Here is a 13,248-nt window from a genome sequence, read left to right on the forward strand (position 1 = left end):
AATTGCTTTTTTTGTTTACTTCTGTTTGTTTTTTTCCGACTGAGACATTTCAGTTGCTTATTCCTGTCGCTGGTCGTCTTAATTGTATTGGAAAGAAATGCATGCGATCACGAATATGCAAAACACAATTTGCTCAAAATTACAAACTTCCTCCGCTCGTGGTTGTCACATTTCCGATGCGACTTGAAGGCACCATCTCCTCGCCTATGCTTGATCTTTCTAGCCAAGCCAAATCCTAGTTTAGCCCTAATAAGCTTAGGTTTAATCTAGGATTTGATTTTGGCTTTAGCTGTGACTTGCAAACATCTGCAAGTTGTAGGAAATGTCAAGATTTGAACACCTGCTAGATTAGTACATCATGCCAACACACTTGGCATGATGGTGTGAGTGTGTGTTTGACAGGCGGTGTGGTGGCGCTGAGCTCGGGGGGGGGGCGATTATAGGTGCCGCAGGTTAACTGTGTCCTGATTGGTATAAGGGAGCGGACGCTGTGAGGTAACTAACCCCGAGTCCCTGACGACATAGAGGGTGCAAAGGTGAAGATGAGAGGCAATGTGGATGCTTTAGTGGATCTTAAAGTCAAACAATTTTACGCTTCTCTGGCATCTCTTGAATGCATTTGTGCTTTGTACTTCCCCCTAAAATGAATGTTATCCTTTTTAAAATCCTCTTATTTTGTAAATGTTTGCAGGTTGTGATTAATTAGGAAGCATGTGTTGGAGGAATCAAAACAGCTTAAATATGACTCATGAGAAATATCTACCGGTCATTTACTTCATTAGGAGTTCTCTCTCACACACACACACACACATGCACACGCGCACGCACGCACACACACACACACACACACACACACGCACACCCAAACACACACGTCAGTCAGGAGGAAGGAAGTCCACTCTGCATTCAGTTAAAGCTCCTGGTTCTCTAATCAAGCAAATGACTTGAAGATGTTTTTCATGAGTCATGTTTAATGTTGTCTATTGCAGCTGAGGACGGCGGTTTGGAGTTAAAAGCATGAAAAGATGTACAACCGCAAAGCTTTGAATACATAAACTGAATCAGTCTGAAGGTAATTAGGTATGTAACCGCATTTCAGCCGCCACATAAAGTGGAATAATGTCTTTGAGGTATGACAGTAAATACAACAATTCCCAAGATACATACCAAAACACACACATACACCCACACACACATCTGGTGCACTCACCTTGGCTTGGCTGGACTTCTTTGACGACAGCCAGTTGATCGCTGACGAGCATCGGCGAGCTGAAGTTTCGCTTGAAGGCTCCGGACTAATGGAGGAGAGGTGACAGAGGAGTGAGTCTCTGTCTCCATTACTGCCCGTTTACAGGCTGAGCTGATGGCAGAGTGGCTTTATGTAGTGATTCAGGGGCCATTAATGGAGTCATTCAGAAGCAACTGAGCCGGAAACACATGGAGGCAGACGGACAGACGAGCGTGTGTGTGTGTGTGTTTATTTCTGTCATTCGATCTCTGATCTACTAATGACGAGCAACAAATTCCCTGCCAGAACCTGCAGATCCCCTTTACGATTGATCAATCACACACGGGCAGAGGCGTGTGACTATATGTGTGTGTGTGTGTACGTGCTTCTTCTTCAATTTCACACTGAATTAAGCACACTAACTGTTTCAGTGAATACACGGGTTCATCTTCACTTTGACTTGCAAATGAGATATTATGGTGAGGAGAGAAACATGGAGGGTCAGCAGCAAAAACCTGCAGCCTTCTGCAGAGGGTGTGACCTGAACATCTATCTCTCTGTCTGTCTGTCTCTCTCTCTCTCTCTCTCTCTCTCTCTCTCTCTCTCTCTCTCTCGCTCTCTCTCCGTCTCCCTCCCTCTTTCTCTCTCTAACAAACTCAACCTTTTCTCCGAGTCACTCTCCAAAGGTCTCTGTCGTAGCTGCACGTTATCACACTCTGACCCGCACTGCTGGAGGACACGTGCACAGATGAAGTCCAGTATTGTATGGATATGCTGCATTTATGCCTGGACCCAAAGGGAAAGTGGTGTGCCGTGATTTCTGTCCGTCTCACCCACAGTACATTAGTGGAGGTGGCATTCTGTCCTTTTAGCACAGCTTGTTTCTGGGCTCTGGCATGTGATCCTCAGCACGTGTGCAGCCACTCTGCTGCCAGGTCAAGATATGATTCAAAGCAGAGGATTAAAGTTTTTAAATTTGCTCGACTAAAGCCGGCTGCTTATCACTCCTAGTCCAGGTGGTACATTTTCTCTATCTAAGAAGAAAACTGCTAAAGGATGTTAAAATATTTACTGATTCCTGATGCAGCAATAGAGCAAAGTTGCCATGGCGATGCAATTCCTGCTTGACTTAATCAGGCGGCATTGTTGTTTCTATGGTGTAAAATTTAGACATTTAGCCTTCTTTCTTTAATATTTAGAGGCTTTGGCTTTGGTGTGTGGTTGTACGACCGCAGGAAATGGAAGCGATGTGTTTAACGTTGCCAGGTTGTGTCGAGTAAATGGAGAATGAACAGGAAAATCAGAAAAGTGACATGTACAGAAAATCAGTCTCAACTCTGCAAAACACATCACGGTATCGCCCACACTGTTTGATTGACAAGTGAAGTGTAGTGCTAAAACACTACAGCAGTGATTACTGAGCACCAAAGATGTTGCCAAACTAAACTAAACATTCAGCTCACAGATTACAAATAGAGACGTCCACTTCAGTATTCTAATCATGAGCAAACGCACCTTCCCTTGGCACGGCTGCTGTGATAACTCGGAGGTGCACCACAGGTGAGCCGCCATCTTGCACGTTTTACATCGAAGAGCCTGTTTGGAGTTACCTGCAGAGAGGAGAGGAGGATGAGAAAGAAGAGGAGGATGAGAGAGGAGAGGAGGGTGAGAGAGAAGAGGAGGATGAGAAAGAAAGGGGGGATGAGAGAGGAGAGGAAGATGAAGGAGGAGAGGAGGGTGAGAGAGGAGAGGAGGATGAGAGAGGAGAGGAGGACGAGGAAGGAAAGGAGTGTGAGGGAGGAGAGGAGGATGAGGAAGGAGAGGAGGATGAGGAAGGAGAGGAGGATCAAGGAGGAGAGGAAGATGAAGGAGGTGAGGAGGATGAGAGAGGAGAGGAGGATGAGGGAGGAGAGGAGAGGTGGTGGATGTAGAGAGAAGGACACAGCAGGATGAGCTGCTTCATCTCTGCTCAGGTGTAATGAGGTTCTGATGAAGACGGTGTTGGATCGGAGCCCGACACTGACGGCTCCTTAATCAACAGCTCCTCTTTCAAAACAACTTGGAGGGACTCTGAACCAGCTGGAGATATTTCAATCATAATCGATTTGGCGTTGAGTCATGTCGCCTTTTCATCTCTGTCATCCAGCGCCTCGGCGACAAAAACCTCCCAGAATCAAGACGGTTTGTCCTCGCTTGTTTCGTGTTGAGGAATCCTTTACACGACAGTCCGACATTTCCCTTTACTAATACGGACACTAACAGTCCCTTAAAGCGAACAGATGTATTATTGATGAGTATTGGAGCCGCTGGTGTGTTAGGAACCGGCTCGCTCCTCTAAATTGGAAGTACTGCATGCAAACGCCGCCCTGGCTTTGAATGAGAAACTATGTCTTTCATCAGCCTAATGAGATGAGAGATGGAGGCCGGGCTGCGTTTGGGGACTGTGGTTGAGGTCCAGCTACACTAAGGTGATGCGTTACATAAATAAAAGTAACAAGCCGTGCAAAATCACCCACAGGGGCCAAACCTGGGTGAGCGGGATGGAGTCTATAATCCATCACAGTGACGCCGCAGAAGATTTGGCAGAAATACCTGCAGTGCCCAGAAAATTAAGGATAAAATGCTATTCTTTGTTTCTGGCTCTTTAATCTCATTATCTAAAAAGGTAAATGAAAGATCTGAGGGGATTTGTCATCCATCAGTCTGTTTTCAAGGTGCTTCTCTCAGTAGTTGCGCCATAAACAAAGCAGGAAGTCCCTTTGCTCCAGCGCTTCCTTGGGATCCTAAGATTTACTCAAGCCAGACAGGAAACATATACATGTGATACACAACTAACACTCTGCCCAAGTCAACACGCCTAGATAAACTCCAGGAGGCTCACAGATTTGATCAACACCAACCGCGCTCTTTCGTCTTCTTCTGCAGGATTAATTAGCTGTACGGGAAGTGTTACGACAGAGTGAAACATTGAGACAAACAGTGTAACAGGAAGGAGGGGAGGACTGTGCTGGAGAGGAGCTCAGTGGAGACGCTCAGTTGGTTTGCTTTCTTTACTTTTGGGCCAATTTGGGATGAATTCAGAAGCTGCAGTGGGATGTTGGGTTATCAGAGCAGTGAGAAAAACAATGTTGTGATTTTCGGTTTTTATAAACAGAGAAAAAGAAGCTAGAAATCCTGTGCGAACTGGTCTTAAATGGTCCCACAGTGGAAAACAAAGAGGATTGTGGGAGTAGACTCAGGGACTTACCCACTATCATATGCTTGCAGTGCTGACAGTTGGTGGGTTTGCGAAAGACGTGGTCCTGGAAACAGTGGTTGATCTGAGGTCTGGGAGGCTTCATGGGCAGCGATGGAGACAGGCTGAGAGACGGCGAGTGGGAGCAGATGGACGGATTGGGGCTGAGAGACGGCGAGATGGACGGCGAGCGGTCGCCCACAAGCGGCGAGTCGGGCAAGAGAGGGGGAGACGGAGGCGGCGGGTCGGTGATGAATTCCGGGGGCAGGCGAGCGTCGCTGCAGGACCTCTGGAAGAAGTTCTCCATGCTCTTACTGCGCATGATGGTCTTGAAAGACAGCGAGCGTTTCAGCCTCTGGAGCTGCACACACACAGACAGACACACACAGACACACACACATAAGCAAAGAGACAAATCATAACACGGTGCCACATTGGGAACAATAACAAGTGTCCAGCACACCCTCAGGAAAACACAAGGCAATATTCTGGCATCCATAAACACAACACACTGCTCCAGCCTGAACACCAGAGGAAAGAGGATGACTCATGAAATTTAATAAGAACTCATAAGAAAACACAACAATAAAAGCACAACTGCCCGCATGTTGCCTCCAGTGACGCCCAACATTTCTCTGACACGATTATATTTAGCATGCTGGCCTGTGTGTTTGACCTCTGGGTAAACCTGATAAGGCTTTACTCTAAGAACACCGGCGGCTATACATCCAGCAGTGCCGCCTGGCAATTGTGATGAAATGAATCGAGCCCTTATCGTCTAACCTCAGCTGGTCCTCTGGGTTGGGGATCTGATGGAGCTCTTCACTAGACTGATTGATGAGCGCAGAGGAACGCAGAGGAGCCCATGGAACGCTCTGTCACACGTGTTGTGTGATGAATTAGTGGTTCTCAATGGGTGGAAGTCTTCATTTCAGGGTCCGACCAGGTCAGACTGGGACATAAATCAGTCGGGCTACGATTGGGTTTGGATTCAAAACGTTACGGGTCGCGTTGAGCGTGATAAGTCTGAGTCTGGCGGCGCTCACCTGTTACCAGTTTGGCACCGAGACGTCCGAGTCAATTTGAACTCTAGATCACATTCTCTTCTCGTGCAGGTGGAGTAAATGAGCAAACTGCCAGATCGAGGCAGATGCTTCATTTTACCCGGCAACAGCAACATCTAACAAGCTTCTGAGGCATTGATCGTAGTCTGTCAGGGAGCAGCAGTGTAAAATGCTGGAGAGACGTATGACTGCTGCGTGCTGTATGTTAACACCCAAACAATCAAACCACAAATCACAGAGCATCACTCCTCTGTGCACTGATTGGTAAAAGAAACGCGTGTAGGCTGACATTTCTCCCTCTGCCTCTGTGTACACATGATGATTCTAGCGTCCTGCGGGGGGAACAGGTCATTTGTTACCCTGACATGCGGCGACGGTGGGAGCAGTGGGAGGGCGTGGCCCCGTCGCAGGGGATGAATAGATCAGCGCGGACAGACAAGCAGACAGATAATCAGTAGGCTGCAGACACCCTGTGTGTCTGTCTGCCTGCCTGCCTGCCTGTCTGCGCTCTTTTAGCTCAGTGCCAAACATAATCACTTTACAGGGACATGCTGTTTACAGCTCTGCGTGTCTGGGAATAAGATATGAAAACAGTTTGTCTATCCGTGTATCTGTGTGTGTGTGTGTGTGTGGGTGTACAAGGAGACAAAGGAGTGTGTGTGTGTAACGGAGTGTTTCCATATGCTTCCTGGTAAACTTCATCGGATTAAGCTGATGAAGACAGGCGATGCTGCTGAGACTCTGGGTTCACTTTTATAAATGACTGAAACTAATGTTGTGTTTTTCAGCAAGAAGACGCCTTATTAATAACAGGCTGTGGAAGTTGTGGGTTTAAATCCTGTGTTTCTCAGTCTGTTGCTTCCTCACCATCAAGACTTAAGTGGCTGTAAGGAAGTTAGGGAGGGTCAAATGCAGAGGATGAATCCCCCCGCAGGGAATCTTTAAACTGTTATGTTTTGTCTATAATGGCAGAAAATTGATCCCTATAATGGAATAATCATTTCTTAATGGCTTTCTATCATTTATAACTGCAGATTTGTAGAACTCTGAATGTGACTTTAGGGAATTTTCCCAACAAGGCAACACAAATATTCTTGTTAATGCCTCCGCACTGATCTATTAAAGGTTATTAATTATTGATGAAGTCATTATTTGTCAGGATGAAGTCTCACTCATCTAATAAGCTGCGTTTAAACCTCAATAGATTTCCTGCAAGCTTAAATTTCAATATAAGAGTCGAGTGCATTGAAGCAAAGCCAGCAGGACACCAGCATGACAGGATCCCTTATTTATCCAGGCAATCTGGGAGCTATGTTGTCGATGAGCCTGAGTGAAGCACACGGGTGTTTCCACAAATGATACCCTGAATGTGATGCATGATCCAGTCCCGTATTGATCCCCGGCAATTTTCCTGACTGCGCCTCACAGCGCGCCGCAGAGCGAAACGGAGACCATTGTCTTCTTCCAGACTCGTTTTAGCTGCAACCTCTCGCTCCTCTCGCTCCTTTCTCCCTCGAAAAACGATTCTATCCTGTGCAGAAAAGCATTTACATGACTCAGGCGTGACTCATGAGGTCATGCAAAATGCAAAAAACCCTCCAGATTGACACACATCTCCCCTGCGTATATTCCACAAACAACACAAATCCTGACCGCAGCTCGACCGGCTTTCCCAGTAGAGCTGTAAGGGCCTATCTTTCTCCCATCTTTGATCCACATGCCAGCCCCCCGCCCACCCTCCTCTTCCTCACATGTAGCTTTAAGATAAACGCCCAGAATCGATAGTGAACCGAGGGAGAAACAGCCTGACGGGTCATAATTCAGTGACAAAGCTTTTATTTCGCCTCAACATGTGGTTCTCTCTCACAATATAATAGGGCCGGCGTGTGTGTGTGTATGTGTGTGTGTGTGTGTGTGTGTGTGAGAAAGTAATACAGGATGTGTAGAGGTCAAAGCTGAACAACAAAGGCCTGGTCCCAGTGGAAACACACTCTTGACTCGCCGCCTGCAGCCACAATAATGTGTTAAAGGATTTTGTGCAATACAGAATATTTCAAGCAGAAGAGCTTATCCACTCCAGGCTTCTTCTTCTTTTTAAAGGGATTAAAAGGCGCAACAGTGCAGTTAAGATGGTGTTTTATCTCGGCTGATTAATTTCTAGGTCATCGGGAAATGTCTCACCTTTAAATTCAATTCGGTTGATTTATTCAAGTTGGAATTTTAATTTTACGATGAGGCAACGACACAGATTGGAAGATTCTCAAAGCGACAAGTGCCGGCAGCTTTGGTCCTTGTCATCATGAGGAGACTTGGTTTGTGATCTCCATCTTAATTCATCCGTTTCATGTCTCTGCGTCTCCTCGCCGGGGCGAAACTTTGTCATCACGCGCGGCAGACAGGCAGGCAGATTCCTGCTTTGAATGCGAGATAAGAGATGAATAATCACACGCCGGCACTCTGTTCCTAACACACACACACACACACACAGAATCACACACTCGCACACCGACGCACACACACACACGGGCCTCTTTCACTTACGTCTCTGCTTGTGAATTTGCGCCTTTGTTGATTTCATGTGGATATAATAGCAGTACTGTACGTATCCAAACCACTTTCCTCTCTGCTGTGCCATCATTCTGCTATCCTCACTTTGCCCTGGCAACCCATCATTCCAGCCATTCTCACTCACCCAATCACTGTCCACACTCAAGAGCCCAAACACAACACAGCGGCTGTCAATCCCACCCGGATGGCGGATGCTATTTCAGAATGAGGATCAGCGGTGACAGAAACGCACACAGATAAACGATAAGGATCACAGATAGTGACACGTGAGGACAGCGGCCGCGCTCCGACACCGCCAGCGCTTCACACCTGCCCCAGTCTGGAAGCAAGCGGCACGTCAATAAGCTTCACAGCAGCGAAGGTGTTACATTAATTAATAAAGACCTTGGCCCATTTCGCTCTTCCTCTTCCTCCGCTCACGTCAGGCAAATTAATGTCACCGCAAGAGACAATCCAGCGGAGTGACGACTGATTCAATGTGAAGTGGTTCTTATAGATGGACAGTATGTGGCCACGAGGGATCTTTGAGCTGGTGCCTCTCTGATCTAGATGAAGGCTAGACACACACACACGCACACAGACACACACATGATCAGGTGTGTTCACTTGAGCAGGCAGGGATGGAAAATCTGCAATGATGTGAACCACGAGGACAAAGATTGAGAACCGCTGGGCCAAATTTGCTTTAGAGAGCTGGAAATGGTAGCAGCAGCTCAGCCGCACGTTCTTCTTCTTCTTTTCCATTCGGCACAGCAAGTCATCCGTCTCCATCCACCCCTATCCTCTGTATCTTCTTCTCTTACACCAACTATCCTCAGAGAAATTAGCTTAAGAGCGCTGAAAATGGTATCAGCAACTTAACCGCACGTTCATTGTGATGTAAACAAAACAGCGCCGACGTCATAAATACAGATGTCAACAGATGTCCTCCGTCTACGTTTTTTGTTTTCCATCTATTCTCTGCAGCTACTTCTCCTGCTCATGGTCACAGAGGGAGCCGGAGCCACACAGACACACACACACCATACACACACAGACGGATGATTCAGTCATATTCCCGTTCACACCTACAGGCAATTTAGAGTTTCCATTTTGCCTTCTTATTACGTATCCCGCCTCCGAACAGTGGCCATGCAGTGTATTATTCACTAAATATCAATACGAGCTGTTGGACTTTGATACCAACCGCGGAAAATTGGCGAACTAAATGCCTCGCGACGTTTGAAAATGACACAGCACTTATCTTTTAAACATTGTTCGGAGGCCGACAATCAGACATTTACTCTTTGCGTGATCTTTCGTTTGACACTAATGAGAGCAAATTAGAAGTCAAAGCTGCGTATCAAATGTCACGGCATTATTCAGCGCTGAGTCACTCTGTGTTTAACAAAAAAAAGACAGAATTTGGATTTATGATGGCTGCTTGTTGCTTCTTGCAGGAGAACTGTATGTATCATTCATACGTTGCGTTTGAATTAAACATCTATGACTGAATATATTGGGTATTAAGGTGTTGCCTGCATGTTTAAACCCACTAATAAGACTGAATTATGCAACATCAGCCTCCCGATTTATTCCTCATTACTGTCACAGGATCAGACTATCAGACTTGGCGCCATACTGTATATTTCTCATCTTTATTTTCATCTTAAGCTGTTTTATTTAAGCTTTGGACGCCCACTGTGATTGATGCTCCCAATACTTAGCATCAGAGAGAAGAACCCTAAAAGGGGCAAATGGATGAAGTTGTTTACGTTCTTATCGCTCGTTGCGCAAGCAGAGAAATTGGCCAATCTTCCCAAATTATGTGGCAAGCCGTTCCTTCCATCTGGGCTCTGGGTTGATTGTCCGCCTCTCTGTCATCTCGGAGGGAAGATTCAGCTGTGCACTTTCATCAGAAGAGGCCCCTGAAGCAGCCACGGGCCCTGAGAAATCGAAGAGCTTTGAAAGAGGAATGACACCATTGGCTGATGATTGCCCGCTCGGGTGACTTATCTTCCATCCTCCACACACACGCACACACACTCTTCTGACTGCTTTGGCAAACGGACCGTAGTACATTGGTGTGAGCCAAGGAGCCTGTCCCTCTTTCTTCAATCCTCTGGCACCATTTTCATGTTTTTCATTACATCTGATATCTAACTAACGTGGGAAAAGTGCCGCTGGCAGATGTGACGGAGCAGAAACGCTCTGTGGCCACTTTATCAGGTACACCTGTACAAGTGACGTTTCTAGGTGGGTTTCCAATATTTTGTCCAACCCATCACATACATGAGGTAGGAGCAGAATAATGAAAACAACGCATGAGGAGATTTGAATCTAAAAATGGCACCTAGACAGTAAACATGTAAACTCTTGTAGCATCACAAATCTCCATCCGTCAGCTGTGTGATTGCAATTCCCAAGGTTGAGAATTGTGCAAATTTCCAACACCACACAAACACAGCGTCATATAACAACATGGCGTACCCACCGCTGACACTATGTCAGCAAAAACTGAACAATCTCACCCGTCAGCTGTAGGATTGATAGCCAGGAGGGGCATGTTGGACTGTGCGGGCATCTCTAATGAAGTGGCCTCTGAGTGTGTAGTAGCTATGAATCTGAGATGGATGCAGGAACAGACGTTGGAGAAAATAACCTCCCATCTCCTGGGACCTGACCTGCCATCCTAAGCCCGTTCCTCCGTGTCCATATAAGAGTCAAGCTGACATTTACCCCTGTGGAATCTGTACACTTTCATTAATAGACTCCTATGGCTGCAAATTCCCACTGAGCCCCTGGTGGCAGAGGAGCTATTGAATCCACGAAGCTGGAATTATGTCGCTCTTAACCTTTTACCTTGGATGGGGAAGCATGTGAGCTGAGCCACGCCCATCAAGGTTGAAGGTTAAAGAGAAATCTATTTGACATGGAGGCCCTGGAGTCTGATAGGCTCAACCTCAATCTATTTGGCGAGCGCGGGCGAGAGGAAGAACGGGAGATGTGATTGAACGGTGGAGCTGATGAGTGTGCGGTGTTCTGCTGTGGCAAAGCGACAGGGCGCATCGTGTGAATACCAATCAGTGCTGCCCCTAACTGAATCTCTCTTTATCCTCTCTCTTGCTGCATCTGGTCAGGAGCAGTTTTTTGCTGAAGTGGACCAGGCAGGAGCGCAGATAAAACTTGTTTGAAAACCGGGCCGGCTTCAACGCCTCTGGCAGAGGGGCGTAATGAAGAGGAGTGGCAGAGCAATCAGCCGCTGATGTAGGTGGTACAGCTGGAGAGCGGCCGGTGCCTGGAGCAGGGCGGCCAGCGTGGGTGAGCAGATGTGTGGGCATGGAGGGGAGGCATAGAGGGAAGGAATGGAGGGGAGGAATGGAGGGGAGGCATGGAGAGGAGGCATGGAGGAGGCATAGAGGGGAGGAATGGAGAGGAGGCATAGAGAGGATAGGAACTAGGGGATGCTTCGAGGAGGCATGGAGGAGAGGCATGGAGGGGAGGAATGGAGGGGAGGCATGGAGAGGATAGGAATGAGGGGATGCTTGGAGGAGGCACGGAGGAGGCATGGAGGGGAGGCTTAGAGGGGAGGCATGGAGAGGGGGCATAGAGAGGATAGGCATGGAGGGGATGCTTGGAGGAGGCATGGTGGAGGCATGGTGGGGAGGCTTGGAGGAGGCATGGAGGGGAGGCTTGGAGGAGGCATGGGGCTGACAGACAGATCAGCCATAAGGGAAGAGTTGGATCAAGTATGTGCAGCTAATGAATCCGAGGGTTTAAAAGCATTCCAGTGTAAAGCAGATGCAGAGGAAAGCTTTTACTGCAGCTGCTGGAGGCCACAGAGCTTTACACTCTCTGTTTATACAGTGGAGTCAACAGATTAAATGGAATTAGGAGACCACTTTACTGAAGCACCAGAGGGAATCTAAATACATGTGTCTATGCTGCTTAATGTAACGTAAAGTCATGTGGAAATGACACCCTGTCTGTGTGTGTGTGTGTGTGTCCGGCAATACAGGAAATATGAACCACAGATCAGAGCAAAATATCAATAAGACCACCTTGACCTTATGGATTTGGACGTGTGCTTCAATCTTTATAAGACATTTATGATTGAACTATTTGTGCGTGTAAAGAGAGCGAGACAAAGAGAGACACAGCGGTGTGACATCACACCTACGCGGGAGCTTCCACCGAGTGACGCACTGCTGATGCACAACTGCAGTGACGAGCGCTTGAATATGAATATTACACATATTAATATTGTGAAAAGTGATGAATGATAACAAAAGTAGGTTGTGCACGTCCATCATCTGTTTTATAATCATAAGAGAGGCTGGATGAAGTTTAGTGGCTGAATGAGGGAGTTTTCCTTTCAGACGTTCCGAACTCCATCGCTCAAGGTTACTGTGTGTGTGTGTGTGTGTGTGTGTGTGTGTGTGTGTGTGTGTGTGTGTGTGTGTGTGTGTGTGTGTGTGTGTGTGTGTGTGTGTGTGTACTTGCCTTGGACGTCATGGGCTGGATGGACATGCTGCTGGGGGAGCGCTGCAGCTGTGTGTCGCTCTCCATCTCGTTGTTCTCAGTCATCATCGCAAAAAACAAAGTCGGTATAGAAACCAAAAAGTTTTAAGCTCCTCAAAGTGCCAAAGTCACAAACACACATACACACGCACACACACACACACACACACGCGGCTTAGTGTGACAGCAGCCGCGCGTCAGATCATCTGTGCGCGCCGCGTCCTGAACGCCTCATGGTAACACCAACTATACGGCCCTTAAAGGTTGAGGTACACAAATTTACGCACCAGCGCTCACACACACACACACACACACACACACAGACACACACTCACACTCTCTCCCACACGAGCGGCTTATGACTGGAGCGAGTCGCGCGAGGACACGCGTTCACGGAGCGGCTGAACCTGAGCCTGCGTGTGAGGCGGCATCGTCCCTCTGTGACGCGGCAACACTTCCGCCTCTCATCACAAACAACGATCACAACAATAATCACTACACGACCAGATCCACGAACACGCGCGCGCGGGTTCTGCCGTGTGAGTGTGTGTCGATCAGCTGTAAATCCAAAACGATCTGCTCTGCGCACCGCGGCGCCGGATTGAATTTAAGCGCAATCCGCGCCCCGCCTTCCTGCGCGTCTGAGGCGCAGG

The 13,248-nt window shown here is 47.6% G+C and overlaps 1 protein-coding gene across 1 annotated transcript in view; it reads right to left on the minus strand.

Moving 5' to 3' along the window:
• LOC142993545 (SH3 and cysteine-rich domain-containing protein 2-like) overlaps positions 1–12,664 on the minus strand; it is a 19,323-nt gene extending 6,659 nt beyond the window's left edge. Inside the window, exons 1-4 of the mRNA XM_076144317.1 lie at positions 12,578–12,664; positions 4,476–4,824; positions 2,744–2,838; positions 1,211–1,295 (exon numbers count right to left, since the gene is read on the minus strand). Coding sequence (XP_076000432.1) covers positions 1,211–1,295; positions 2,744–2,838; positions 4,476–4,824; positions 12,578–12,664 — 616 coding nt within the window. The remainder of the gene's footprint in view (positions 1–1,210; positions 1,296–2,743; positions 2,839–4,475; positions 4,825–12,577) is intronic.
• Positions 12,665–13,248: the final 584 nt, after the last annotated feature.

The sequence above is a fragment of the Genypterus blacodes genome, unplaced genomic scaffold (assembly GCF_046128005.1).
Source record: "Genypterus blacodes isolate CSIRO-AG114 ecotype Tasmania unplaced genomic scaffold, CSIRO-AGI_Gbla_v1 ptg000028l_1, whole genome shotgun sequence".
Classification (NCBI taxonomy): Eukaryota; Metazoa; Chordata; class Actinopteri; order Ophidiiformes; family Ophidiidae; genus Genypterus; species Genypterus blacodes.